We start from the raw sequence: 27,950 nt of genomic DNA, 5'->3' as shown, positions 1-27,950 counted from the left end.
TTTCACTTTTCGGCACAGTTTAAGGTAAAAATTTTTTGTTTTTTTTTTTAATTAAATGTTTCTTAAAATTATTAGAAACTTTTGGTCGGAATGCGACGGAATCTCTGCTTATAGGTCGTCGTCAGTGTCCGACTTGCATTGTTGGTCCGATAGGACTTTGCAAGGAACACCATATGCCTGACCGTGCTCCACATACCAGAAAAGCTGGGTGGATGTTTCAAAAGCCTCGACATCAGCCTCAGCCTGGACACCAGCCCCAACCTGGACAGCAGCTTCAGATGATCCTGGTGGTTGGACTACAGAGATTTGGGTAGTGGCGGTCTGAGTACCCTCGACTTTAGTCTCAACATGGACAGCAGCTTCAGATGGTCCTGGTGGTTGGTATTCAGGGGTTTGGGTAGTGGTGGCCTGGGAGGAGAAAGTCTGGGTGGTTTTGGGTTCAATAGCCAGTATGTCTTTGATTTTAGATCCAGCAGCCTTCATCAATAGCTCATCGCCGTCTATATTTTGAAAAAGAAAAATTATTAAAATAAAGGGAATAAATCATAAAAATATTAATAAAAATATGTTTGAATTTCTAAATCTATTTTTAAAAAATCGAATGCACCTTTCGGTAGGTTAAAGCTGGTTTTAGATCCAGAAGGCTTCATCATCAACTCATCGCCGGCATTGTCTATATTTTAAAAAAGACAAATTATTAGAATTTGGGAAATCAATCATAAAAATATTGATCAAAATATGTTAAGGATTTTTAATCTTATTTTTTAAAACTATACTGCACCTTTCGGTAGGTTAAAGGTGATTTTAGATCCAGAAGGTTTCATCATCAGCTCATCGCCGGCATTGTCTATATTTTAAAAAAGGAACAAATTTTAGAATTGGGGAATAAATCTTTAAATATTGATTAAATATGTTTAGAATTTCTAAATCTATTTTTTAAAACTATACTGCACCTTTCGGTAGGTTAAAGATGACATTAGATCCAGAAGGCTTCATCTTCTCATTGCCGGCAGTGTCTGTTTTGAAATTTAAAAACAAATTTTTAGAATTTAGGGAATAAATTAAAAATATTGATAAAAATAGGTTTAGGATTTCTATTTTTAAAAAATTGACTGCACCTTTCGGTAGGTTAAAGATGGTCTTAGATCCAGAAGGTTTCATCAAGAGCTCCTCATCGGCATTGTCTATATTTTAAAAAAGACAAATTATTAGAATTTGGGAAATAAAGCATAAAATATTAATAAAAATATGTTTAGAATCTCTAATTCTATTTTCAAAAATCTTTAAAAACTATACTGCACCTTTCGGTAGGTTAAAGATGGTTTTAGATCCAGAAGGTTTCATCAACAGCTCCTCGTCGGCATTGTCTATATTTTAAACAAGGAAAAAATGTTAGAATTGGGGAATAAATCTTAAAATATTGATTAAATATGTTTAGAATTTCTAATTCTATTTTTAAAAACAATACTGCACCTTTCGGTAGGTTAAAGATGGCTTTAGATCCAGAAGGCTTCATCATCAGCTCATCGCCGGCATTGTCTATATTTTAAAAAAGACAAATTATTAGAATTTGGGAAATAAAGCATAAAATATTAATAAAAATATGTTTAGAATCTCTAATTCTATTTTCAAAAATCTTTAAAAACTATACTGCACCTTTCGGTAGGTTAAAGATGACATTAGATCCAGAAGGCTTCATCTTCTCATCGCCGGCAGTGTCTGTTTTGAAATTTAAAAACAAATTTTTAGAATTTAGGGAATAAATTAAAAATATTGATAAAAATAGGTTTAGGATTTCTATTTTTAAAAAATTGACTGCACCTTTCGGTAGGTTAAAGATGGTCTTAGATCCAGAAGGTTTCATCATCAACTCATCGCCGGTCTGGGTGGTGTTGGGTACACTAGCTAGTATGTCCTTGATTTTAGATCCAGCAGCCTTCATTAATAGCTCATCGGCTTCTATATTTTGAAGAAGACAAATTATTAGAATTTAGAGAATAAATCATAAAATATTGATAAAGTAGGTTTAGGATTTCTAATTCTATTTTTGAAAAATCGAATGCACCTTTCTGTAGGTTAAAGAGGGTTTTAGATCCAGAAGGCTTCATCATCAACACATCGCCGGCATTTTCTATATTTAAAAAAAGAAAAATTATTAGAATTTGGGAAATAAATCATAAAAATATTGATAAAAATATGTTTAGAATTTCTAATTCAACTTTTACAAACAATACTGCACCTTTTTTCGGGTTGCATTCGAGTCCAGCTCCTGGAATAGTAATCTTGTTGGTCCAGAACTCCTCGCCAGTCTGTGAAAATGGCATCCAGTCCCCAGTCGGATTGCGCTGTTCTTCCATTCCCAGTGCCAGGTCAGTACCAGCTTCACTTTCAGTTTGGGATTCCGTGTCAACTCCATGCTGGTTTGGAGAAGCAGCCATTTCGAATTGCTTCTGAAATTGTTCCATATTGTCGAGTAGCTCCTGAGGAGGTTGCGGTGCGCAATTGTTTTTAATATAATCCTCAAAAGCATCCAACTCGGTCTTGTTCTTTTTAGTCGAATCGTTGTCGTCCATATATTGGGGTATCTTACGCTTCCTGAAGGACGCAATCTGTTCTTTAGAGTAGACATAGCTGGTTTGGACACTCTTATTGGCACACATCTTCACGATCGGCTTCTGGGTAGGAACTTTCTTCTTGGAATTATTCTTGTACCAAATTATACCAGAGATAATAATAATCAGGACGGTAAACGAAAGTATTCCTGGCGCCATGGCGTAGAGTATTTCAAACATGTTCATTGGAGACTTCTTGATAATCTCGACGTCGCGCACCGAATCGGCAGGTTGAGCACGTGGGTCGATCATGTCCTTTATTTTTTCGATTGGAGCCAAGCATTTACCTTCCGCCAGGTCAGTTTCTTGATTCTCACCCGCCCGGTCGGTAATACCGACCAGAGGAAAAAGCTCCTTGATCCTGCTGCGGGTCCAGATCCAAGCCAGAAGATTGTAAAGATAAGTCAGCATTTTCGATGAAAGATCAGATATTTGTTATAAGCTTTAGGTTTTTTTTTTTCGTTACGGCTCGTTACGACAAATGACTGAGACTCGACGCTTTCGAAGTATCAACTTCGATTGAAAGGTTGCCAAATCTCCAACAAGAATCTCGTGGGTAAAGTGATATCGGGCCAGGCACGACATCACATAAAGGGAACGTCTGGGAAGGAACAGATCTGCCCAGTATGGCACTATCTTAGCATCCGAAACTTTGACCAATCGCATAACACTATCACTCAGGAGGCTGAGTCCAGCAATGGTGTCGCCACAAAACTATAAAGTTATTTTATTATTAATAAAAAATTATTATTTTATTATTTTTTTATTAATACAAACCCTTGTGCTGTCCACATGTGGCTTTATTACCCCACTCTCGGCCAGATCTAGGACATGTACATAGGGCATAGCCTGTCCATTAAAGGCCAATTGGCTTATCCTTTCAAGGATTAAACGATTCCTGGAATTCCAATTCCTCTGCTCTGTTTCCCTATAACCATGAATGGCCTCATCCCAGTGACTTGTTTCGTAAGGCAACCGGCGGAGATGGGGCTCTATTTCCTGCAGAAGGCTCTGCTCCTCCTCAGCTGTTACGAAATCCTGCCGGACTCGCATATCCTTTTCGAAGGCACATCTCTCCGAGGCAGGCCATGCTCCGGCAAAGTCTATAAGGTTGTGTATTGTCCGGGAAAATTTATTCCCCCACCTGGTTAGCCTTCTAAGAACTAGCATAGCTGGTCATTGGCCACCTGTGTCACCTTTTACCCTTTTCAGTTTTTTTTTTATTTTTTTTAAAAAGCACAATCGATAAACGATAAATATTGAGGAATATTTTTGTGTAAGCTATTAAAGATTTTTTATAATAGAAGGCATTTAAATAATTATTAATATTTTTTAAAATATATTTAAATTTAAAATAAATATTTTGTTTTATTATCGATTCTCCAATTTTTTTTTATTATCGAAAATTTCCAGCTTCACCGCCATGTTTTGGAGAAAAGTACTAGGGATGCCAGATTACAAAATGGCGGATGTTTGTTATGATTCGAATTCTGATGAAATATGCGTAATATTTGCTATTTGCCACTGTTGAAGAGTGTTTTTATAAAAAGAATGGATATTGAAGAACTATAAGCTTAGATCCATAGGCATATGACTATAAGCTATAAGTTATAGAAGTTGTAAGGTGAGATCTTTCATATTATCCATAAAAAAGCAATGGCTTCCTCCTGATTTGTTTTTATTATTTTCTAGCCACATAATTGTCTGTTAAAAACATCAAAAATAAAGCAAAACTTTCCCGCCACGAAATATCAACTGGAGAATTCAAAGAAAAGGTCACGCGCCCAGCACGCCTGATGTGCCAGGGCTTCCACGGGCCAACCCCCAATGCGCCTGCGCCGTGGCAGCCCCATCGCTATGGGACTCGGTTTAGGGCGGAAACGCTTTCCGGTGTAGATATACCAGAAATATTTGTGCTCTCCAGCCGTTCTGCCGTTCTGCTGCGGCTCTGGAGTGCTCGGTTGTGTGTTTTTTTAGTAACTCTCGGTGTGTCTGTGTGTGTGTTTGCAGAAGTGCAGGAGGAGATTGGCTATTCCGGATAGCAAAAGTCAAAAATCATAAAATCAGAAAACTTAAAGAAAAAAATCTAAAAAAAATAAAACTATAACTATGAGTTTAGTTTTGAGGGCCTAAGAGTTTAGAGCCCTTGTGTTGTGTGTGTGCGTGGGATTTTGGAATCTTTGCTTGAAAGCCAGGTGCGTTTATTAAAAAAAAAAAACAAAAAAAATAGTGAAAACGCCGCCGGCGGTATAGAATCCAATTCCTGAAAGAGTTAATTCTTAGAAAAATAAAAAGTCAACAATAAAAATGATGGGGTGCATCGCAATTGCATTGTCCTGCCAGCGAATCGTCCTGGATGTTTCTGGCACACACACCGCCGCCCCCTCCCATATCTCTCTTGGCCCTTCTCTAGGGAATTTTCCCCACTCTCCATTTTCCTCGCTCTCTCTCTTTAGTCAGAGCGTGTAAATAGAGGCGTTCTCGAGGAGAAAAACTGGGCAACGCCGCACCTCTAAATTCTAATCTAAAATTCCTTCAGTGCCCGCAATTACGGCGTAAAAGCGTGCCACTCCGTATACACACACCGACCAAAAACAACTCCTCTAGAAATATTTAAAAAAAAATTCATAAAATACAGAAAAGTAAGGAGAAAGTATGTGTGTTAGTGGGTGTGTTTTAAAGTCATTCGAGTGGGAGGCATCATCATCCACTCCCCGGGGAGTTTATCTTTGCCGGGTTGCATTGAGCCTACCTACTGACCAAAAATGCCAGAGATCTCTGCCAGGATTTTCCGTGGCGGAGTTTGCGCACTCCCATTGATGCTGAGGCCGTCCGCATCCTTTCTGCCACACTTGCCACAGTGTTGCACCGTGATGCTACTGCCACTGCTACTGCTTTGCATTCCACCACACCTACTCGCATTCTCAAAAGTCAAAGGACGAAGGGGCGGCCAAAAACCCAACCCATCCCCATAACAAAAAAAAAAAATCAGCATCCCACCCACTTGCCCAACCGCCCACCTACACACATACCCTTAGCATATATTTTTTGGCTTATCTACACCAAAAAGTTGGACCTTAAAACCAGTCCGATACCAAAGTATCCCAACGACATACATATGTACACATCCAGTTGCCGGTTGCTGGTGTTTGTTTTTCGGGAAAAGTAAACAAATGGTTATTTGCAGATCGTGATATAGATTCCTGGACAGGATGTTGATCCGCTGGAAGAGCAAAGACAAGAGCGCCTCCTCCAATCAGAGCGCCTGTGGCAGCAGCAGCTCCTCCTCCAAAAAGAAGCGCAAGGGACGCGAAGGCGGTGAGTATCCGGGCAGGTCCTTGTTGTCATCAATAGGGCGGAGAACTAGGTATCCCCATCTCTTCCAGAAGAAGACTGGCAGAATGAGAACAAGTCGGGACGAATGCCGCCAAACGAACAGGGTGAGTACAAAAATCATTTAAAATTAATTTCCTTAATTTTAAATAATTAATTAAGATAGAATTAAGAAGACCTAATGGTTCTGTTTAATTTTCAAGGCGGTGGCGATGAGCGAAGACGTAACATGCGACGGGACGATCCGAGGCGAGACACCCTGGGCGGGGATATGCTCGTCTACGGTGGCTCCCAGCATCCGCACGCCCACCAAATGGCCCCCCAGCAGCAGCGGGCCATGGACCTAGAGGTGAGGTCCAAACAAGAACTTTAAATTAATTAAAAATTATTATTTTCCCTCCAGATGAGCACTCGCGCCCAAAAGAACAAGAAGAACCAACCCATGCGGGGATATGCGCCCGTCAACCAGGGTCCGCTCTTCGACGATGATCCGGGCATTATGTCCGAGGTGGAGACGGCCAGCACGGGCTTTCGACGCGGCGGCAAGCAGAGGTCCTCCCTGCCCGTGGTGCGCACACCCTCCAAGACCCTGGAGCGTCCTCTGGGCCTGGTTTTTCTCCAATATCGGTCGGAGACGAAGAGAGCTCTGTTGCCAAATGAAATTACATCGATCGACACGGTGCGGGCGTTGTTCGTAAGATCCTTTCCCCGACAGCTCACCATGTCGTATCTGGAGGGGCCCAATGTCAAGATCTATATTCATGATGCCAGCAAGGATATGTTCTACGAACTGGAGGATGTGAGGTCGCATCTTCGGGAAATACGGGATCGTTCGGTGTTGCGACTATTCGAGTCCACCGAAGTGGCTGCCCCGCCCCAGATATTGCCCGGAGGTCCTGGCATACCACAGCCCCTGCCGCAGGCACAGGCGCCCAATGCCAATGCCTGGGATCAGGATCAGAGCTATTTCAGTGAGCCGGAATTCGATTCGGACTACAAACACCAGCATATACACAAATCAAAGGTGAGTGGGTGGCTCTTTTGGATAAAGGATATCCATCTGAAACTTTTTATACTCTATTATTGATATATATCCTTGATATATCCTTCAGTCTTAATGCAATCTCAAAGACTCGTTCTTGGTTTTAAATATGATACATCGTTTTCTTTATTATTCAATATCACCGCTTATTAATGGGTTTAGGGATTTTAGGGATTAGGATCTCGGCTGATGATTGGGAAATAATATCCTGTCCATGAGCGAGTCAAGGTGTTTGCCTCTGACATTGACTTACTCATGGACAGGCCGGAGAAGCGGAAGATCCCTAGCCAAAATCATACATATATACAAGTTATTAAAAAAAAAAAAATCATAAAAAGCTTAAATAGATTTCCGGATGGGAAGGAGCCACCGGAAGATAACTAGAAGTTGCCGCAAGAGCCGACACTGAGTCCTTTGAGGGCATTGTTCATCTGCTCGCGGACATCCTTCCAGGCAAACACGATGGCGCCCTGGAAGGGTTCCGTGTGGCAGGTACTACATATCGCCATCACCGCCTTGACCTCCTCCTCGGCCGGCTCCCGGTCGTGGGTGCTGATCTCCTCCTCGAGGTTCATCTTCAGGGTCAGGTCCTGTTTGAACTGCTGGCCCCCGAAGTCGGCCAGGCCATTGTAGATCTCACTCGCCCCGCTTCCATCGCCAGCAGTCGTTCCATCGTCCACCACGGAGCCGTCCTCCAGCAGGACCAGGCCACGTTTCTGGAGCTTCTTTTCCGTCTCCCGCTTGAACTTGATGTGGGTTTCCGTCTCGTCGATGAACTGCACGTTGGCCGAGTTGCTCAGCATGTGGAATCGATTGCCGCCACTTTGGGCGGGAAGTCCCAGCAGTTGTTGGGCCACCAGTCGGGATCCGGCATTGATCTGTCCATTCACAAAGTTGGTATTGATCGTGATGGCCTGGGGGTCGCTGCCTGGAGCAGCTGGAGGAGCCGGACTGGCACTATTCGCCGGCGGGGGATTGGCCAGATTAATGCGAACTCTGGTGGGGATTTGTCCGCTGGCAAGGAGTGTGTGCATCGGCTGGGGGCGATTTATCTGCAAGGGGATTAGAGAAGATATGTAAAAATAGGTTTTTATAGAGAAGGACCTAATAATTCATTGAAGAATATATCTTTAAAGCCTTAAGAACCATAACCTACTCTGAGGATAGACTTTTGCTGGGGAGACCTCTTGAAAAAGTGTGATTTCTAGGTATGGCCCACTGCGAAGGCCATATCTCGACCAATTCTCATCCGGTTCTTGCGAGGAATACCTTAATCGATTTGTGGATTGATTTCCCATGAATCTGCATCAAAATCTGGCAACAAAATATTTTTTAGATTTTTTTCATATTTTTCCTGGGCAGACCCCTTCAAAAGTGGGTTTTTGTCTTACAGCCCCCTGGGTAGGCCATATCTTGGCCAATTCTCATCCGATTCTTGCGAGGAGTACCTTAATCGATTTGTGGATGGATTTCCCATCATTCTGCATCAAAATCTGGACACAAAATATTTTTTAAATTTTTTTCATATTTTTCCTGGGGAGACCTTCCTTCAAAAAGTGGGTTTTTGGCCTATAGCCCCCTGGGAAGGCCATATCTCGGCCAATTCTCATCCGATTCTTGCAAGGAGTATCTTAATAGATTTGTGGATCGATTTACCACGAATCTGCATCAAAATCTAGCACCAAAATATTTTTTAGATTTTTTTCATATTTTTCCTGGGCAGACCCCTTCAAAAAGTGGGTTTTTGGCTTATAGCCCCTGGGAAGGCCATATCTCGGCCAATTCTCATCCGATTCTTGCGAGGAATACCTTAATCGATTTGTGGATCGATTTCCCATCATTCTGCATCAAAATCTGGACACAATATTTTTTAGATTTTTTTCATATTTTTCCTGGGCAGACCCCTTCAAAAGTGGGTTTTTGTCTTACAGCCCCCTGGGTAGGCCATATCTTGGCCAATTCTCATCCGATTCTTGCGAGGAGTACCTTAATCGATTTGTGGATGGATTTCCCATCATTCTGCATCAAAATCTGGACACAAAATATTTTTTAAATTTTTTTCATATTTTTCCTGGGGAGACCTTCCTTCAAAAAGTGGGTTTTTGGCCTATAGCCCCCTGGGAAGGCCATATCTCGGCCAATTCTCATCCGATTCTTGCAAGGAGTATCTTAATAGATTTGTGGATCGATTTACCACGAATCTGCATCAAAATCTAGCACCAAAATATTTTTTAGATTTTTTTCATATTTTTCCTGGGCAGACCCCTTCAAAAAGTGGGTTTTTGGCTTATAGCCCCTGGGAAGGCCATATCTCGGCCAATTCTCATCCGATTCTTGCGAGGAATACCTTAATCGATTTGTGGATCGATTTCCCATCATTCTGCATCAAAATCTGGCAACAAAATATTTTTTAGATTTTTTTCATATTTTTCTGGGGAGACCCTTTTAAAAAGTGGGATTTTGGCTTATAGCTCACTGGGAAGGCCATATCTTGGCCAATTCTCATCCGATTCTTGCGAGGAATACCTTAATCTATTTGTGGATCGATTTACCATAAAACTGCATCAAAATCTGGCAACAAAATATTTTTTAGATTTTTTTCATATTTTTCTGGGGAGACCCCTTCAAAAAGTGGGTTTTTGGTTGATAGCCCCCTGGGAAGGCCATATATTGGCCAATTCTCATCCGATTCTTGCGAGGAATACCTTAATCGATTTGTGGATCGATTTACTATGAATCTGCATCAAAATCTGGCAACAAAATATTTTTTAGATTTTTTTCATATTTTTCTGGGGAGACCCCTTTAAAAAGTGGGCTTTTGGCTTACAGCCCACTGGGAAGGCCATATCTTGGCCAATTCTCATCCGATTCTTGCGAGGAATACCTTAAACGATTTGTGGATCGATTTCCCATGAATCTGCATCAAAATCTGGCAACAAAATATAATCCGGAAAGATTTAACAACTCACCGTTGGCGGAGCCCTCGTAGTGCTGGGAACCTCTTGACCCTCGTGATCGAAATGATGGACATGATGATGCTTGTGATCCCGATGGGCCTTGCCGGCGCTCAACGCCACCCGGTAGACCTGGACGAGGGTCATCTCAAAGTGGAGGCCGTGGCTCACCTCGCCGGTGACGGAGCTGCCGCCGGAACGCAGCTTGCCGTTCGCTGGAACTTTGTGGCCCACAAGCTATAGGATGGCGATAGGTAGACAAGTAGGGTATATATTAGATTACTCAATCATTTGGCAATTCATGTAATTGGAGACAAAATGGCCAAAAGCAAACGCCAATCCACTCACCGAGTTGTGGAAGCCGCGCCCAATCCGTTCTGCCTTCAGCCAGGCCTGCCACTCGCCGGTCTTGCCATTCCACGAGCTGCACATATGATGCCACTGACGCATTTTCAATGGATAATTCAATCTAAATCAAAAGAAAAAAAAAATGGAAACCAGATTTGATCAATTGGCCTGATGATCGATGGTGCAGACACCTCACTTACCTGAACATTTGCTGACCTTTTATGGCCATCGATAGGAAACTGGAATTCTGCGCATTGGCGACCCAGATTTGTACTTCTCTTGGTTCCTTGCCGGCTTCAAATCAAAAAGATTGTGAAATTATAACACTTGCATTTTCAGATTTTTAGACAATCGAAAGTAGAAAAAATTTAAAATTATGTTGAGGAAATAGATGAGATTACTTGATCACCAGAGATCATTTAATCATTTAAACATTTCTCTCTATAATGGGAAGGGGTTATACAACCGGCTGGAATAAATCCTGTTAGGCTTAGCTCTGGCTATGGCTATGGCTCTGATATGCATATATTTAAATATGAATCACCCCAGCAGAGTGTGTGGGAAAAACATTTCCTATCTCCCCCTCCACTCCCAAATCCGGAAGCAGCTGGAGAGATCACCGGACCGCTACTCGAATTGAGGCTTTGGAATTATGTCAAATGCTAAAGTCAGTCAGTCGACTAGACAGTCGGTTGGATTCAATTTAAAAAAATATATATATATAAATAGCAGAAAAAATAATACTATGATATGGTGAGAAATAACTGGGGAGTGAGGAGTGAGCGACACCAACAATGAAGACCAAACGACCGACAGACCGACCACGACGACGACGGCGACGACGACATCCAACTGGAAACAGGTAAATTATCGCTTATGTAATGCGACCGCAACGCCAACAACAACAACATATAGTAACTAAATCGCAGCACCAACAACAACATTGGAGCAGTTAAAAATTTTCACAAAAAAAATTTCCGAAAAAAATACGAACAAATTTTTAAGACGAAAATAAACCTTTCTTTTGGTTGACTTTTCCATCATAAACTATAAAATATATTGTTAATAGGAGTCTATAATTTTTTACATTTTATCAGTTTATTTATAAAATATTCAAAAAATGTTAAGCATTTTTTTCAACTCAAATACATACTTTCTATTTGCATTCTAAGACCACTTTTCTTAGGAATTATGGTGGAATTTCATTACAAGTCTGGTTGACATTTAAACTAAAAATTATTCCAGACAACTACATGGAATTTATAATAGCTGGAATATTTGATGTTAAAAAGATATTGGTCTGGAATGTTTTAGTTTAAAAAATTCTTTTATATTCTTAGTTTTATTTTGTTTAAAAAATATTTTTTAAGCTGGGAAAACTTAAGCCTTAACTCTGTCTTTAAAAATGGTTCTACAAATTCAAGCTTGTATTTCTTTCAAAAAATCTTTAAAAGAGTATGTTTAAAATGGCTAAAAAATATTTTTTTTCTCCTAGAATAAGTTTTTAGCTTTAAAAAATATTTTAGAATTTTATAAAATGCATTTTTGAAAAGACAAAAATTTAGTTTTAAAATCCAGAAAAATCTATGTGTTTTTCAAAAACAAATGGTATAGGTATAGGTATTAGTCTGTTTAGGTTATTTTATAATAGATTTTTCTATAAAAACAAGGAAATATATTTAAGAATTTTTTAAAGAAGCTGGTGAAGATTTTAAAATCTTGAAGATTTTCTTTAAAATATTTTTAAACTATAAATCAGTCAAGTAACTATTTAATTTTCAAAAACCAATAATTACAATATTCTTCTAGAATATTTAAGAAAAGACTTCCTTGAAAAAAAAGGCCTTTAAACCACGAGGTTAAACTTTAAATATTTAATTCACTTTTTCTACAAATTCTGAACCCCATTTTCTTTGAGTGTATCTCATTAGGTAGCTGATAGCCAGACACTTCCTATCAGCGGCATGTCAAGACCCATTTGGCGAAGCACACCTTTTCTATTTTGACATTTGCCACCACACTGTGGCATCTCCGGCAGCTGTCGATCAAGGAGGAGCCGCCAGCCACTAGACGGCATCTACCAGATGCCAGCCTCCGTCTCTGTAATCTCTGAGCTAACGATCTCGGAGCATCAAGCGGAGCAACCTGTCGTCTGGCTGGCTGGATCAGGAAGTGGGCTTCCTTTCACTTTCGCAGCCAGGTGCGATCCATTGGAGCGTGGCCCACAAATTTCATTGCCCAGAGCGAAGGTCTCTGTTACTGTTACTCTTACTCTTACTCCTATTATTATTATTTTGTTTTTTTTCTGTCTGTTTTTTTTTTTATGGTGGGTCTGCCCATCAAAAGATCTGCTTATGCAACAGTTCATTGAGATCGCTATTGTTGCAAAGTCACGGTGATAGCCGGAGTGAGAGGTGGCAACGAAAATCAAAGCCATATCTTTGGATTACTCACCCTCGTAGGTCAAGAGGACATGGTCGCCAGTGTGATTGGTGAATCGCATCCAAAAGCATATGGTGAACTGGTCCAGTTCCGGCAGATGATTACCATACTCCACTTCCCCATCCTGGTTAAAGGCAAACTTTTTCACGCTGCACTCGTTGGAGCCGTACAATGGAGTCCTTGTGAAGCCATGATCCTTGGGCACAGTGGCATCCTCCAGGCTGTAGGACTCGTACTGATCCTCAAAGGAAATGGGCCTGGCCCGGCTAAGGAGTAGCTGGGGGTCCTCGTCCTCGCCGGCACCTGTGGGATCCGTGAAACTGGTGCTCAGCTCGTGGCTGCTGCTCGCCGCCCCGGGATGCGATTGTTTGAGGCTGTAGGCCGCCGTACTGCCACTGATGGGCTTCCAGGCCAGAGCCAGGGATGAGCTGACCCCCAGTACGAGTAACACTCTGAATATTCCCTGCATTTTTTAAAGTTGCTATTTAGTTTATAATCCTATATTTTTTGTTGTCAAGTCCTAGGTCTGCAACGTCCGATTGCCGCGATGTCTCGCACTTCACTAATCATCCACGCATGCGCCACAGCCAAGTTGAGTTGCTTTGCGGCCAAAAGCATTAAAGCCAAGAAAAAAAAAAAATAACAAAAAAAAAATTGTATAAAAAACAATAACACCACTATGCCGCGCTCCAATCCGGCGCTCAGCTGCTCTCGCCGAGTTGTAACAAAAATTGTAAACTGTTGGGATTTTTTTTCTGTTTTTTGTATTGAAATTGAAACTGAAACAGAAACTGGTTGAGAGGTTTCTGCTGTGGTGGCTGCAAACCAGCAATTGTGAATGAGCCAACAACAACAACAACAGCAATAACTGTAGCAGCAACAACAACAAGAGCCAAGAAATAAAACCACCAATCCAACCCAACCCAACCATCCATCCAACCACTTGCACCACTGGCATTGCACTCAATAATTTATCATTTGCAATTATTATTATGATTTATTTTTGGGTTTTCGAGACAAGAGAATAGATCCTAAAAACAGTATTGCCCCTGACCCACTGGATCTTATGAAGAATAGGGAATATTCGATTTGGATCCACTAGCGGGTGGTGGCCAGTAAGTGTGGCAATTAAATGGTTATTCATCTTGCCACTGCCACCGTCCCTGGCACACGCCTCGATTTTAAAAGCGTGGATCCGAATCCATCACGCTTCAGTCCAAAATCCAAGTCCAAGACCAAGCCAAAGTCAAGGCACTGCTAAAAAATGTTATATAACTTTTACAAAAGTTGAGAGAAAAAATCGTGAAGAAATTATAAAAAATAAAGGCCAAACTTTTAATAGTTTTTGTCTTAAAAGAGGCTTTAAAAGCCTATAGAATTTATAGAAAATAATTTATAAGAGAAATAAAACCCAAACAATAGATTTAAGACTTCTAATAAACTAAGTTTTAAGTTAAGAAATTAATATAATTAATAATAAGACTAAAACTATCATAAATATTAAACCAGGAAAGGCTCTCTCTATTGTAGTTTTCAAAGACATACCTATTAGGAAAATTATTTTAATAAAATAATATAATCTCCTAATTTTCTCCCAGTGTATGTTTATGAAAAACGTGCTTGTATGTGCAATGTTTTTTCGTGTTTTAGGGGATAGGCCGCTAAATTAAAAAGAGGAGAAACCATATTTAACTTTTCGCCACTTGAACGAAGGCCAATTGGCAAAGTAGCAAAATCAGTTAGCCCTCCGGCCATTCATTCAACAAATCCCCTTTGCTATCACTCTATAAATATTTATATATTTTTTTTTTGTATTATATTTTACAGATTGGAAAACAACCGGCACCGTACTATGTTGGCTCCTCCCAGACCCTGCCCCGGGGCATGTACTCCTCAGAACGCAACAAAGTCTCTATGGGTGCGTAGCGAGTCGAGGGAATTTCGACTAATTTTTTCCTACTTTTCGTATTCCCATTTAGTGGACCCAATTTTCAGTTAATCGATCCAACAAAAAAAAAAAGATATATATGTATTATTAATAAAAAATAATTTTTAAATAATTTCAAATGTAATGATACCTTTTTGTAATCCTGATCCGTACATCCTTGACTTCTCTTGCGTTCGGTTCTGTTCAGTATTCAGTATTCTCAGTTCTTCTCCATCCATGTGGATTATCCAAAATCTATATATGATTCATGATACCATCCATTAACCGATTACCACACCATCACCACAATTTACCCAAAAAAAAAAAAACAAACAATCTGAAAAATATTTTATCGAAATCGAAAATATAAAAAGGAGCGCCAGTGAAACCACTCAGATCACTTAATCCAAGGGGTAGCATGGAACCCCTGTTCCCCTACACCCCGGATCAGTTATATAGCATTCCAGGTACACAACGAGAACTTATATTTTAGATATACATACATAGCTACCATATAGCTAGCAAATAGCTAATAAATAGCTAAGATATAGCTATAGATATTGTGCCATATATCTATATGAAATCACAATCATAACCATTCGTCATTCATATACTTCTTCTGATTTAAACATTTATTGGCTTTGGCTTGCTTTCTGGATTTGCTGAACTGAAATTTCAATTTATCTATCAATTTTATGAGATTTGCACTAAAAAATTATGCCATTTACATAATACACGACAATCGTATTGGAAAGATTTCAATCAAAATGCATCCCCCATCCGTTTTTACTTTCATTTTTTATTGTTTGTCTTTTAATTTTTGTTTTCCCAAATTCAAGACACTTTTAAATATATTAAAACTTAAATATTATTCATAAAAATTCTTTAAAACTAATGTTTAATGATCGGTAGATGGTTATACCAGTTCTCCGGAGCGGAGTAGCCGTGGGAATTACGAAGAACCCTATTATAGTCAATATGGAACCAGGGGTACTGTTGTGGCTCCGATTATAGATGAAGAACAAAGGTGAGTTTTAGAGTAGTATTATTTGATATAAAAAAAATATTTAAAAATTTGTTTTATATTTTTTTAACATATATATATTAATATCTTTTATTTAAGCTATTATTTAGCCTGATTGATTAAATATAATTTTTTTAAAACAACTTTTAAGAAACCTATTTCAAAAATTTAGAACCAGAACTATCGGTTCATGTTTATAAGAAAAAGTCTCTTGTCTAAAAATCGCATAACTTATTATATATTCAAGATATTGTTCTCAAATGTTGTATTTAAGTTCTTAAAAAGTTAAGAAATAAAAAAAATGTGATTAAGTTATCTAAATAATTTTTTAAATATTTTTTTTAGAGACTTTAAAATTTGACTAATATTTTTAACATTTTTTTAGCGATGGAACCCTTACCGAGGATCAGTATGCTCTCTATGGAATCAAGGTGGGACCCAATCGCCTGCCACATCGTGGAAACCAGATCTACGATCCCACTAGGTGAGTATCCTGCCCCGAATATTCCTCATATACGAGGCATAGTCCTGCTGAAGAATACTACCAATAGGACTAGGATTAGGTTTACTTCTCCGGCCCCTTCTATAGACCTTGATGCGTTTGGTGTTTCCATTGGAGGCGGCGGTGCTGGCCACTGGGTGGAAATACGTAGTGCCCTTGCTCTTGATGGCCTGAACAATCAGACATAATAGATAGCCTCCGAAAGATAGAAATGCCAGACCCGTAATGCTGATTTGAAAGAGAGTCTGAAGTTTAGTCGGTTTCTGTTCCTCCCAGGAACTCGGCGAGGGCTGATGGTGATCCGAAGAGTGCCAGGGTCCAGGATCATGACCACCTCTGAGATAATTATTTTAAAGGTTATACCCAAACTTTTAGTTTTAAAATTCTCACCTATCTGCTGCCATTAGAGGCAGTCTTTCTGGCATTTCTTCCTTTCCCTCCAATGGAGTTTCCATAATCGTTGCAGTGGTTGTTGTGGATGTGATACTTCTACTCATAACCGAGTAATCGATGCCCGCCTCATCGACAAACTCCTCCTCCAGTTCCATTCTCTGGACCGATTTCTTGAGCAAAAGCAGTTCATCCACCTGGAAATTGGCCAGACATCGCGCAAATCTTGCCGGCGTGCTGGTCACTTTCGATCAAATGGTTTACACAATTGCTTAACTTTTATTTTTTTTTTCTTCCACGTTAAGATTAAGAGTACATACCACTGCAAGTAGTCATGTTGCTTTTCGGTTTTTTTTTTTTGGATCCAATCCCACTGGCCTTCGACAGACGACTGAGCAATCTGCTTCAGAAATTGCACTACTTTTGAACCGTCACTGGGTATTGTTGGGGTATATTCGACAGACTAGACTTGGTGGTTTCTATTCATCATTTTAAAGCGGTAGAGGGTATTAGCTTGGCTGTGAGTTAAAGCCATAAATAATAGCCACATTCTTGCCGGTTTGTTTTGGGTTTCTTGGTTCACGCTCTCATGCACAAAATGCAGTTTTTCATTTCAATTCCGATTCCGGTGTGTGAGAATCTTAACACTCTAAAGGTTATTAGATTAATAGAGCTAGAGATTTAAGAAATTTGAAAAATATTTTTAAAGAAAAGGTTTAAAAAGGGTAGGGGAGTAGGTGATCTAACCTTGTCCGACTGTCCATTTTTCCATTTTCATTAAATTCTTATAGCTTTTATGTATTTATACAAGTACTGGAATTAAAATAGAAGTCTTCAAAAATATTATACCAATATTAGAAAAATAGTATGGAAAAATAGAACCTTTATAGCCCTGCCCTCGTGTCCGATTTTTCAACTTTTGTGATAAAAATAAGCCCCACTAGAGCATTTATCAGAGCTTTTACATATCTAGACCTCTAGATCACCATAATTTCTTTACTAACTCTCCTTTAAAAAACCATCTCAGTGGGTTAATCTTAACCCAAAGTAATTGGAGCACTACAAACGGATATGTGGCCCAGTAAACTCAAAGCAAAAATTACAAAAAAAAAACACGCAATACTTTGGCGACATGTTTGGACTGATTTCGCGTGTTTTCGCTTTTATTTTTATGCCTTTTTCTTTAAAATGCGTCTTTTTGCGTTAATTATTTTCGGTTTTTTGGTTTTAGGCCAGAAGACCTGCACCGGATTCGCGTGGAGCACATGGAGCGGCAACTGGCCAACCTGACGGGTCTGGTGCAGAAGGCATTGGTTAATCAGAACCCGCAGATTGCACCACTGGCGGTGCCCACATTGGATCCCAATTACCTGGTCGTTCCATCACAGATGCAAGGTAAGTACTTTTCTCATTTTTATGGATATCTGTGTGTGTTTTGTGTCTCTGCACTCAGCTTTGATGCTTCGATGCTTTAAGACTTCAGGTCGTCAGGATCTCACATCCTTTAATCCTTATGCTTTGATCCTTTTATTTTTCAATTAAATGCACAGCCAATGGCTCTGGGGATGATCTGTACATTAGGGAGAAAGCTCCCAAGTTGGGCAAGAACTCGTGCCGTAAGTTGAAAATTTAAAAAAAATAAATATATAAGAGTCCTGGCCAAATTCTAGACATCCTTGCACCTTGTCCTTGTCTTGCAGAAAAATCCGTGTCCTTTGAGAAGTCAGTGTCCTTTAGCGATGACATACAGGGAATACCCAAGTCTCACAGTCCTCTACATGCTGGTAATTTCAACTTTTTAGATATTTTCTTTTAAAGATTATTAGTTTCTTCTTTTGTTTATTAGACTTTTGGTTTAGAATTATATCTTTAGGGGTTTAAATTGCTTAAGATCTTTCTGTTTTCTGTGTTTCCACCTGGGATAGCTGATACGAAGCCAACCAAGCCGGCAATCAAGTCGTCCACCCTACCGCGCACCTCATCCCAAGGTAAGACACCCGGATCACGCCTGCCACAGTCACTGATCACCGATCACCGATCACCAATCACTGATCACAAGAATCACCACTCACCTCTTACACTCTTTCGTTTTAATCCTTAAATCCTTATAAATATAATATATCATTTGAATATCTCAGAACGCGATCGCTTGAAGCCTCCTCCGCCACCCAAACCCATTGTTTTGGCCCAGACCGCCCATCCCAGCTACCGGGCGGACATTGCCTTGGCTCCCGAGGTCTACAATCATTTGCGTGGACTCCAAAAGAAGGCCAAGGATCTGCGTATGGAGGTACGCACCCTGAGGCGCCTCTCCCAGGCCCAGGCCGTGGCCGTTCGCGAGGACATCAAGGGCACTTTTATGCGCATTCGGGCCACACTCTTGGCCAGCAGTGGCAGCTTTTGGGGCCATCAGGGCGATCAGGATGCCACACGGATATCGAGAGAGGAAGAGCTCTACAAGCAGGAGGTGATCCGCCTGGAAAAGGATCTCAGCGACCTGGAGGCCTCTGTGGAGAATCTACGGGGCGAGGTCATCAATCGGCGAACTCGCGTCAACATGACCGCCGTGGAAGACATGGCTCTGGTGCTGAGCAGGGCCAGGTAAGCTGTTAATTATTTTTTAAATAATAATATTAATAATGTCCTGTCTTCTAGCAAAACCGTGGCCGAATTAAAGCTCAAATTCCCAGCTTTGTCCAATGGACTGCGTTGCATCCTCTCCAATGAAATGGAAAAGGTGGTACGCGAAGAAAAGTTCCTCAAGGAAGAGCCCGATCGCCTGGAGTCGGCGCTACGTCGCTGTAAAAAGCTAACCGGCACCCTAGTGACACTAAAACGGTTTGTTATTTAATCAAAAAAATATTAAAAATATTTAGAAATTAGAATATATATCAATTATAGCTTGGCAAGTGTTCAGGAGCAGAGACTGCCGCCGAATGAGCCGACCATCAGTGAGGAACCACCGCGTTCTGCGGATATCTCGGCGCCCGACAAGGTTAGTGACTGAAACTGAATACAGGACTTGGGCTTTTTAGAACAAGGACTTGGGAAGGGTAATGGTTATTAGGGACATAACAGGGGAGATGCAGAAAGATCCTGATACTACACTGAGTTAGTCAACAAAATCCAAACAGATTCAAAAATGTTCAAGTCTTCATTCCATTCCAAATAAAACACACAAGTCAGTGTCCGCTGTAGGACATGATTTATTTTACAAAATATATACTAATGAATATTCTAACAATATATATTATATACATATGTATAAAAATATTTTTCAAAAATATTTTAAATCCAAAAACTAGATGCTTTTAATCGAAAATGTAATGAGTTTGCCGAAGCTTTCATTTCGCAGGACAACGTCCATCTGTCCGTCTGTCCGCCAGTCCTTCTGTCCGTTTGTCCGCCTGAACTCTGACCCATCGGGTGTATATATATATTAGATTTACAGATACTGTAGTGAAAGCAAAACTCTTTACATGATTATCATTTTGAATTGGGTACTTGTGTGCAAAAAAAAAAACAGAAAAAAAATGAAAGAAATTTTTATAAAAAATAATACAAAAAACCCATTAGTTGTATCAAAAACTGAAATGACCTTGATTACGTTAACACTTATTCGTTTGTAGCCTTTGGTTGATAAACATGATATTATTTATTATTTTGTGCGATTATCTTATGAATAAGTTGCAATTGGCTGTTGTTACATATAAATAGTGTTTTGGTTCATCGTTCATTTCACACACGCACACAAAACCTGAAAGAAAAGAAAAAAAACAGAAATCAAGTCAAATACATTTCGAAAAAATATTCAAAAATAAAATAATGGACAAAAAATGTATTAGAACAGTGTCTAGCACCCTGCCAAGCACCGCGAAGCTTCACCGATCCGCTCCAGACCCTCAGACCCTTTGAAACCCTCAGACCCTTTGGCTCTGAAAATCCCTCTAAGCTTTGCCTTGTTGGATCTTATGGATCTTATGTTTAAAAAAAACCAAACACAAAACACACAACTACAAGAAGTACTCTTATTTCTCATCATCACATGCCGAGAACCAACAAAAAAAAATCAATTTTTAATAAGAAAAACACAAAAGAGTAATTTATATAGCTTAACGTCTTATAAAATGAGGTTTACCTTCGTTTTCTCTTCTTGCCTTTTCTCAAACATTTTTTGAATATCGTTTACAACAACAACTACAACCCACATAGTTTAACTGGCGATGGAGTTCAAACTTCAAAGAGGCAATTACTGAGTAATGACTGAAATCCAAATATAAAAAGAAACATTTACAAAAAAAAACAAAACCTTAAAAAAAAATTAACCAAAAAAAAATCCAAAATACAAAACCCCCAAAAAAAATAATTTATAATGAAAAAAAAACCCTTTCTTGAAAAGATGAAAAAAAAAAATAATAATATAAATCAACTAAGTCAATTTTCTTTTTGCTAAACATAATTTGCTCTGCATTAAACATACTAGTTTATATTTTGTATACTATTTACTACTGCTATAAACTTCTAAACTAAACTAATACTCGTACTAAAACTCAATCCACATATCTCAAAAATCATCAAAAAAATCAAAAAAAAAAACAAAAAAGCTGTCCATAAATGCCACCGAAGACAATTCCCAAAGCAATCCCTGAGCAAAACCCGTACCAACAGTTGCATATTCATGTTCGTATGATGTACATATGATGTACATATATTCAATAAGTGTGTGTGTTTCGGTGTGTCTCTGTGTGTGTGAGTCTGTGTGTGTGTGTGTGTGTGTCAGTTCTTTACTCCAAAATCCATCATCTCATTTCCGTATTACCTTCAACTTCCAAATTCCGAAACTGTCTCGAAGGACCAAAATGTAGGATAATGAAGTACAAATCATTTTTTTGATGAACCTTTCTTCATAGCTCATAACTAACAAATACTCTAAAGTGCGAATGAGTTCAAGTCCCTGGTTTGATTTTATTGACCTTTTTTTTTTGCACTTAATAATCCCATCCACTGGTCCCTTACCTCCCTGTATCCCTTACATGGAGTTTGCTGCTTTGCAAGTCTTCTGTTCTGTTGATGTTTGTTCTTAATTCTATGTGTTGTTTGTTTTGGATTCGCAATCATTTCATCTGCACGTGGTCCGAAAAGAAGAGCATTAACTTCCACAGAAATATAATACTTCCACAGAAACAACATAAGTTACAAAGATACTCAAACACTGAGATGCAGATAAAGATACGTTTTAATTGCCGCCATCTACCGAATTTTTTTTTTCATTAAGTTTTTATTCGTTTTTTTTTGGTTTTTTTACGAATAGCAGACAATGGAGTTGAAAATCATCATCATTTTTTTTGTTTTTTAACATTTAATTAATATTTTGTAGTTGCGAGCAATGCTTTTGTGTGTCGGTGTGTATCGATATTAGAGAATATGTGTATGTATTGTAAAAGACCCATGTTTTATGTACCATCCAGCTTCCTCATCCAAAACTACTCTCCACTCCCAATAATGTTCCAGACAATTAATCTTAATCAGACAATCGAACGGCCAATTGTATTTGCAGTCAATTTTAATCTCAATCCAGTATGCAAACAGTCATCACTGTTCAGTTCAGATCAGTCACTGTTCTCACTCATCGATTGTTGTCTTTGAAGTTTCAACAATCTATCTACCTATCGATCAATCAATCAATCAATCAATCAACCAATCCAGCCATCCATCATCAATCACTCACTAACTATGAGTTCTGGTTTCATACATACTACATCAACCAGAACTAAGTAGTCACTAAGTCATTACCACAATCACATCAAAAACACTTAAATCACAAAATATATATCTTTTTTTTATATGGAAGGTAGGATCAAAATATATACCAAACACTTGGTATTGAGAAAATATAGCAACTTGTTTCGGTATTCATTTTTTGAAAAAAAAATACTGCTTATATAAAATATTTGGGAACTAAAAAATAAATATCGAACAGCACTAGATACTTTTAGTTTAGAAACATATACATAGTATATTAACACTCTCAGTCAGAATCGGTGAAGACTTCTTTCGGAATCATGAATGCATTTTTGTGTTTTATTTAGACCAATACTTATAGAGCTGCTAGAGAATCGAGAAACCACTAACTTACTTCCCTGGGAGTCCAAGTCATCATTCATTCCCCCCGTTTCGATGCTTTCTCTCTTCAGCTATATATCTACTCTATATATACTCTCATACCCGACATGCCTGACATTACTTGCCTGATGATCTCCATTATCCTAGTCCTAGATTTTAGATGCTTTCTGCTTGTTGCTTGCTTGCCGTTAATTCTAATTAAATTATATAAATAATAATAATTATTATTAAATGATGTGTTTTTTTTCATTGGACGTGTCGGTTCTTAATATTAATCCTATTTTTTTTTGCACTGCATGATCCTGCATATTTCCATTCTGCACTCTAGCTAATATATGTATGTATATTGCTGGGTTACTTCCGTTTCCGTTTTTTTTTACGTATCAGATATGTGTAATCGGATATTGCAGTTTATTATACCTATGTGTATCCCTTACGCGTACGTAATTGCCCAAAAAAAAAAATTATTAACAAAAAAAATACTGTAAACTGTAAATGTGAGATTGTTATTCGACTCCTAATTGTACTCTGTATTTAAAAAAAAAAAAGTTAATGTTTTATAAATATGTGATATATATTATATTATTGCGATATGATTTCGTCTTGTAGCCAATCCCAACACCCAGGATGGGGTCGTTCACTATCGGCGGGGGACTCGCACCCGAAAACGCACTCGATGCTCTGCTAGATGAGCTCAAGACCTTCTCCAAGCCCATTGCCCAACAGCAGCAACAGCAACAACAGCAGCAGCAGCAGCAACAGCAACAGCAGCAGCAACTGCAGCAGCAACAGTTGCAGCAACAGCAACAACAGCCACAATATGAGGTAAGTTGTGGGGTTTCATATGATTAGAAAATAATACTAGTTATAGTATGTTTTCGGGAGTTATTCTTGGAAGAAAGTTTAGTATTTTCAATGAAAATTGAGTCCCAAGTACCAGGTATTGTATAGTGTTTGAAGATTATTTTATAATTATTGGTATGGTATAGTATTTAATCCTTAATATCGGGTATCTTATAGTATTTTAGCAAAGGTTTTATAGAGAAAAGTTTTTAATCTTAAAAATGGGATATTTTAGTAGTAAACTTTGTTCCAAGTACCGGGTATCATATAGCTTTTAAAAACTATTTTGTATTATAAAGTCTAGTAGGTGATTTTATCTCTTGTATCGGGTATCTTATAGTATTTCATATAGAATTTCAAAGCCAATAAGTATATTTAGTACCAGGTATTATATAGTTTATAAATAGAGACTTTATAATAGAAAGTACCGGGTATCATTTATCATTTAAATAATATTATGTATTATGCATATAGTATAGCAGCCAAAGTATCTCTTGTACCGGATATCTTGTAGAATTTTATATAGTATTATATATGGTAAAATATAGAATTTCAAAGTCAAAAATCATACCTAGTACCAGGTATTATATAGTTTATAAATAGAGACATTATAAAGGAAAGTATCTTAAGTACCGGGTATCACAAATTAAATTATAACCACTTTTAGATTCGCCCAGAGGATTCGGCATCCGATGAGAGTGCCCAGGCCGCTGTCCAGAGCACCGTCACCACCCAGATCTCGCAGGCCCGTCTCTACACGGAGGCCACCAGCGTGCAACAGGTCACGACCAGCAACATGGTTATGGCCGTGGCCCAGGCCCAGCGCGGTGTGCTAACCCATCAGCAATCTCAGTCCCATAATCATAATAATAATCAAGTTCATAATCCAAATCCGAATCTGAATCTGAATCAAAATCAAAGCCAATCACAGCTGATGGTGCACACAAATATGGGCAGTTTGAGGCGTTTGCATTCGTATCCGAGCGAATCGGATGGCGAGGTGCCACCGATGGCAACGGTAATGGCAAATGGGGGCACCAGTAGCAGCAGCAGTAAGCCGCCAGTGCCGGAGCGTAATGCCGATCTGATTACCAAGGTGGGTCACAAGCGTATACCGCCACCCCCGCCGCCGCGCACCAGCTCACGCAGTCCACTGGCCAGTCCCACCAGTCCGAATGTGCCACAACAACAACAGCAACAACAGCAGCAGCAGCAACAGGATGGTGGTGTTGCCGGAGTAGACTCCTCAAGCGGCGACAATTCCAGCGGCAATGAGTCCGGTAACGATCATGTCCAGCGTCAGGTGGCCCTCGAGATGAGACACCAGGAGCTGTTGAAGAAACAGAAACTGTTGCAGGAGCAGTACCAGCGGTTGCAGCAGATGAGCAAGCTGCCGTCGGTGGATGTGGCATGCCCCCCGGGAGGGGATAACGGCGGCGCCACCAATACCCTGCGAAAGCTCGGCAGCGAATCGAATATACAGCAGAAAATTGCCGCCCTGAGCCTGGCCTGTGAGGCAAGTGGGGCAGCTGCGGCGGCGGCGGCTGCTGCAGCCGCTGCTGCGGCAGCATCCACCAATGGCGGTGGCGGCGGAATGGTGGTGATGTCCAGTGATGCTACGGGCGGTGCGGCTGGCGGTGTTGTTGCTGGTGGCGGTGGTGGTGCAGTTGCTGCTGGAGGCGCCGCCGTTGCAACAACAACAACAACAACAACCACAACTACTACCAAGCAGGTGTACGAGACGGAGATACTTTAACACAACTGGAAATTGGCTTGGAACGAGGCTAAAATCGATATATGAACAGAGCCCCCCCCTAAACACTGACGTGAAACAGGACGAATGACAGGACATACACTCTCTCTCTCGCTCTCGATCTATCTCTATCTCGCTCACATCTCATATTGTATTTAGCGTCTTAATGTCGTACATTGAAAGAAAAAAAATATGTGTTGCACCATCAACCATCATCATCATTATCATCATGATTATAATGATTGTAAGGATAACGATAAACGAAATCGAAAACGAATTGAAAATCAAAATAAAACAAAAACAAAAACTAAAAAAAAAGGATAAAAAGGATAATTGTGCACTCTAAACAGAAAGGCAGAAAGAATATTAATGTATTTAATCCATGTATTTGCTTACATTGATGTACTTGTTGTATGTTGTATGTTTTCGTTGTTACTTTCGAAAAGAAGTTGCACACAAATGTTGCACGAACACACACACACACACATGCGCAGAGAGAAAGGACGAAAAGGACTCCCTGGGAGTTGAAATATTAACAAGCCACATCCTTTCCCCAAAAAAGATAGCACATCCTACACATACTAGTAGTTAAAGGATCTCAAGGATCCAAAGGATTAGCAGGCACACACACACATACACGATACAGGCTCTTCAATCACTCACCAATACTATTATGCATATGTACCGAAAAAAACCACACATACATATGTACTTAACAAAAAAAAAAAAACCAAAAAAAAAAAAAATGAAAAAGGAAACCATATATAATGTCACAGATTTTTATTATATCCTTGGTACCGGGACGTGAGACTGATAGTTCTATATATGTAGCTCATCAAGATGCATTATTGTACTTGGAAATATTTTGTTAGACAAGGTGACTTAGCTAATTTTTAACCAAAAACCTTTATAACCTTAAACCCTTAATCCCTGATCCTGCCACCAAATAACTTCGGTTTACCGACGTTCTCAAACCCAATCTTGTTAGGTTTTTTTATTTTTTTTTTTTGTTTTGTTTTCTTCTTAAAAAAGCCTATTAAAAATAGGTTAGAAATCTAGAAAGCATTTAGAAGCAACATGCAACATCGAATCCAGTAACCAGTTGGCCAACAAAAAGAATCCTTCAAAATCCCCCCGGCCAACATGGGTAGTATTCGTGGTTGAGAGCTCTTGACTGCATTTATATACCTATTCCACTTACTATATATATGCATATAGACTAACACATAACACATATACATATACACCACATATATACATATATATACGATATATATATATATGTTTTAGCGAATCAAAATGTTTGTATAGTTAATTGAGAAATCGTACATAGATTTGTTACTTTACTGCGCTCAGTATTATAAGCTTTTAATTATTTCAAATTTGAAAGTAAAAAACAAAAAAATATGGAATATAAAAATAAATTTGTTGCACCTATGCCAGATTTTGAAATAAACACACACAACATCCACACACACCATGCATACCCCGAATATATTGTTCAATTTTCAAAAAGACTAGGCATAAGGATACACAGAGCCCCCTGCCCTTTAGGAGAAGAAAAAAAAAAAGTATTATATCTGCATTTCATAGTTATATTACCATGTATAACCCCCCCGAACACATAGACTTTTCAAGACTCCCATCCAGAAATGAGAAAAAAAAAATCCTAAAAAAACTGAAAAACTAAAACCAATCGAATCGAAGACTAATAATGCCAAAAAATAAAAAATAAAAATATTTATAAACTGCATTCGATCGACGAATATGTATAACATATATATATATATAAAATAAATATATATATTTACATGCAAATCACGCAACGAATACACACGGAAAAATAATTTAAAAAGAAAAAAAGGACACTCTCACACACACACACACCAACGACGATTATAAAGATAATAAAAGGTCCCTAAAAAATAAATGAATTAAATTAAAAACATATAAAATGAGAATCGAAGAAACGAATAAATTCCAAAATAACTCAAGCTATTAAGTATAAAGTTAAACAATGTCCTTGAATGTGCATCGTACACCTAACTATAATCCTTATAAGGCACACACACACACACACTTACAGGATACACAATCTGACACACTGACCCCTCACATTCACTCACACACTGATACTTATTAAGCAAAAAAAAAGGAGATCACGATCACGATCCATTATCCTGCCACTGGGCAGAAGGATGCAGCCTCGCAGCATCCACAGAGTTAGAAATGCGTATTTTTTTCTTAATAATAATTATTCTATTTGAATCACAACAAACCACAACAATAAATATCATTCGTAAAATGGAAACACAATTGAAAGGGTAGTTTCTTTTAGTATATGGACGAGGGGGGAAGGTATTCTTTCAGAAGAATTCTAAAAAAAAAAAGGTTTATAGAGAACTTTTTTTGATTATCTAGTTTTTAATTTAAACATTAAATACTTTTTTGAAAACATTTACTTTCTTTTTAGTTTCTTCTTTTTCCAAAATTCTTTTTTGGAGGTGTTGGATGAGTTTTCTTTTAGAAGAACTCTACGAAAAGATCTGTATACAGTTTCTTTAGATTATCTAATTTTTATTATTAAAACTAAAGACTTGCTTTAGATGGTCAAAAGCTTTTCCTTTTGAGTTCATTTTGCGTTAGAGATGGATAGT

The 27,950-nt window shown here is 38.9% G+C and overlaps 5 protein-coding genes across 19 annotated transcripts; 1 reads left to right on the top strand and 4 right to left on the bottom strand.

Annotated features, from left to right (window-relative positions):
- On the bottom strand, positions 1-3,129 carry LOC108134015 (uncharacterized). Of its 8 annotated transcripts, XM_070278363.1 has the most exons (11): positions 2,240-3,129; positions 2,066-2,131; positions 1,822-1,959; positions 1,657-1,719; positions 1,474-1,539; positions 1,302-1,367; positions 1,119-1,184; positions 954-1,016; positions 782-847; positions 608-673; positions 1-500 (listed from the first exon to the last, which is right to left on the bottom strand). In XM_070278363.1, the coding sequence occupies exons 1-11, from the start codon at positions 3,021-3,023 to the stop codon at positions 109-111; spliced, it is 1,836 nt and encodes a 611-aa protein (XP_070134464.1). In that variant the 5' UTR covers positions 3,024-3,129; the 3' UTR covers positions 1-108. The 8 variants fall into 8 exon arrangements, with proteins under 8 accessions (XP_070134464.1, XP_070134465.1, XP_070134470.1 ...); XM_070278364.1 differs by lacking the exon at positions 954-1,016; XM_070278369.1 differs by lacking the exon at positions 1,302-1,367.
- On the bottom strand, positions 3,075-5,514 carry LOC108134016 (alpha-ketoglutarate-dependent dioxygenase alkB homolog 7, mitochondrial). The gene is made up of 3 exons (XM_017254163.2): positions 5,373-5,514; positions 3,390-3,715; positions 3,075-3,326 (listed from the first exon to the last, which is right to left on the bottom strand). Exons 1-3 carry the CDS (start codon positions 5,512-5,514, stop codon positions 3,075-3,077), a joined length of 720 nt encoding a protein of 239 aa, XP_017109652.2.
- LOC108134020 (coiled-coil domain-containing protein CG32809) lies at positions 4,530-27,213 on the top strand. 8 transcript variants are annotated; one of them, XM_017254168.3, is made up of 18 exons: positions 4,530-4,807; positions 5,800-5,930; positions 6,002-6,052; positions 6,149-6,294; positions 6,349-6,969; positions 14,559-14,649; positions 15,033-15,125; positions 15,571-15,685; positions 16,068-16,166; positions 17,806-17,969; positions 18,125-18,190; positions 18,275-18,358; positions 18,500-18,562; positions 18,713-19,175; positions 19,230-19,412; positions 19,476-19,569; positions 23,307-23,522; positions 24,208-27,213. In XM_017254168.3, exons 2-18 carry the CDS (start codon positions 5,825-5,827, stop codon positions 25,294-25,296), a joined length of 3,744 nt encoding a protein of 1,247 aa, XP_017109657.2. In that variant the 5' UTR covers positions 4,530-4,807; positions 5,800-5,824; the 3' UTR covers positions 25,297-27,213. The 8 variants fall into 8 exon arrangements, with proteins under 8 accessions (XP_017109657.2, XP_043065619.2, XP_043065621.2 ...); XM_043209684.2 differs by having other exon boundaries at positions 5,999-6,052; XM_043209686.2 differs by lacking the exon at positions 24,208-27,213 and adding an exon at positions 20,787-20,830 and having other exon boundaries at positions 5,999-6,052; positions 23,307-23,483.
- Positions 7,078-13,307, bottom strand: b6 (pentraxin-related protein b6). The gene is made up of 5 exons (XM_017254176.3): positions 12,744-13,307; positions 10,490-10,583; positions 10,290-10,410; positions 9,957-10,178; positions 7,078-8,039 (listed from the first exon to the last, which is right to left on the bottom strand). The coding sequence occupies exons 1-5, from the start codon at positions 13,198-13,200 to the stop codon at positions 7,368-7,370; spliced, it is 1,566 nt and encodes a 521-aa protein (XP_017109665.2). The 5' UTR covers positions 13,201-13,307; the 3' UTR covers positions 7,078-7,367.
- On the bottom strand, positions 16,144-16,937 carry LOC122320997 (uncharacterized). Its single transcript, XM_070277864.1, has 3 exons — positions 16,895-16,937; positions 16,575-16,818; positions 16,144-16,520 (listed from the first exon to the last, which is right to left on the bottom strand). Exons 1-3 carry the CDS (start codon positions 16,908-16,910, stop codon positions 16,163-16,165), a joined length of 618 nt encoding a protein of 205 aa, XP_070133965.1. The 5' UTR covers positions 16,911-16,937; the 3' UTR covers positions 16,144-16,162.
- Positions 27,214-27,950: the final 737 nt, after the last annotated feature.

This window comes from Drosophila bipectinata, chromosome XL (assembly GCF_030179905.1).
Source record: "Drosophila bipectinata strain 14024-0381.07 chromosome XL, DbipHiC1v2, whole genome shotgun sequence".
Lineage (NCBI taxonomy): Eukaryota > Metazoa > Arthropoda > Insecta > Diptera > Drosophilidae > Drosophila > Drosophila bipectinata.
The sequence above is the reverse complement of the archived record's forward strand: the minus strand, read 5'-3'. Positions and strand labels throughout refer to the sequence as shown.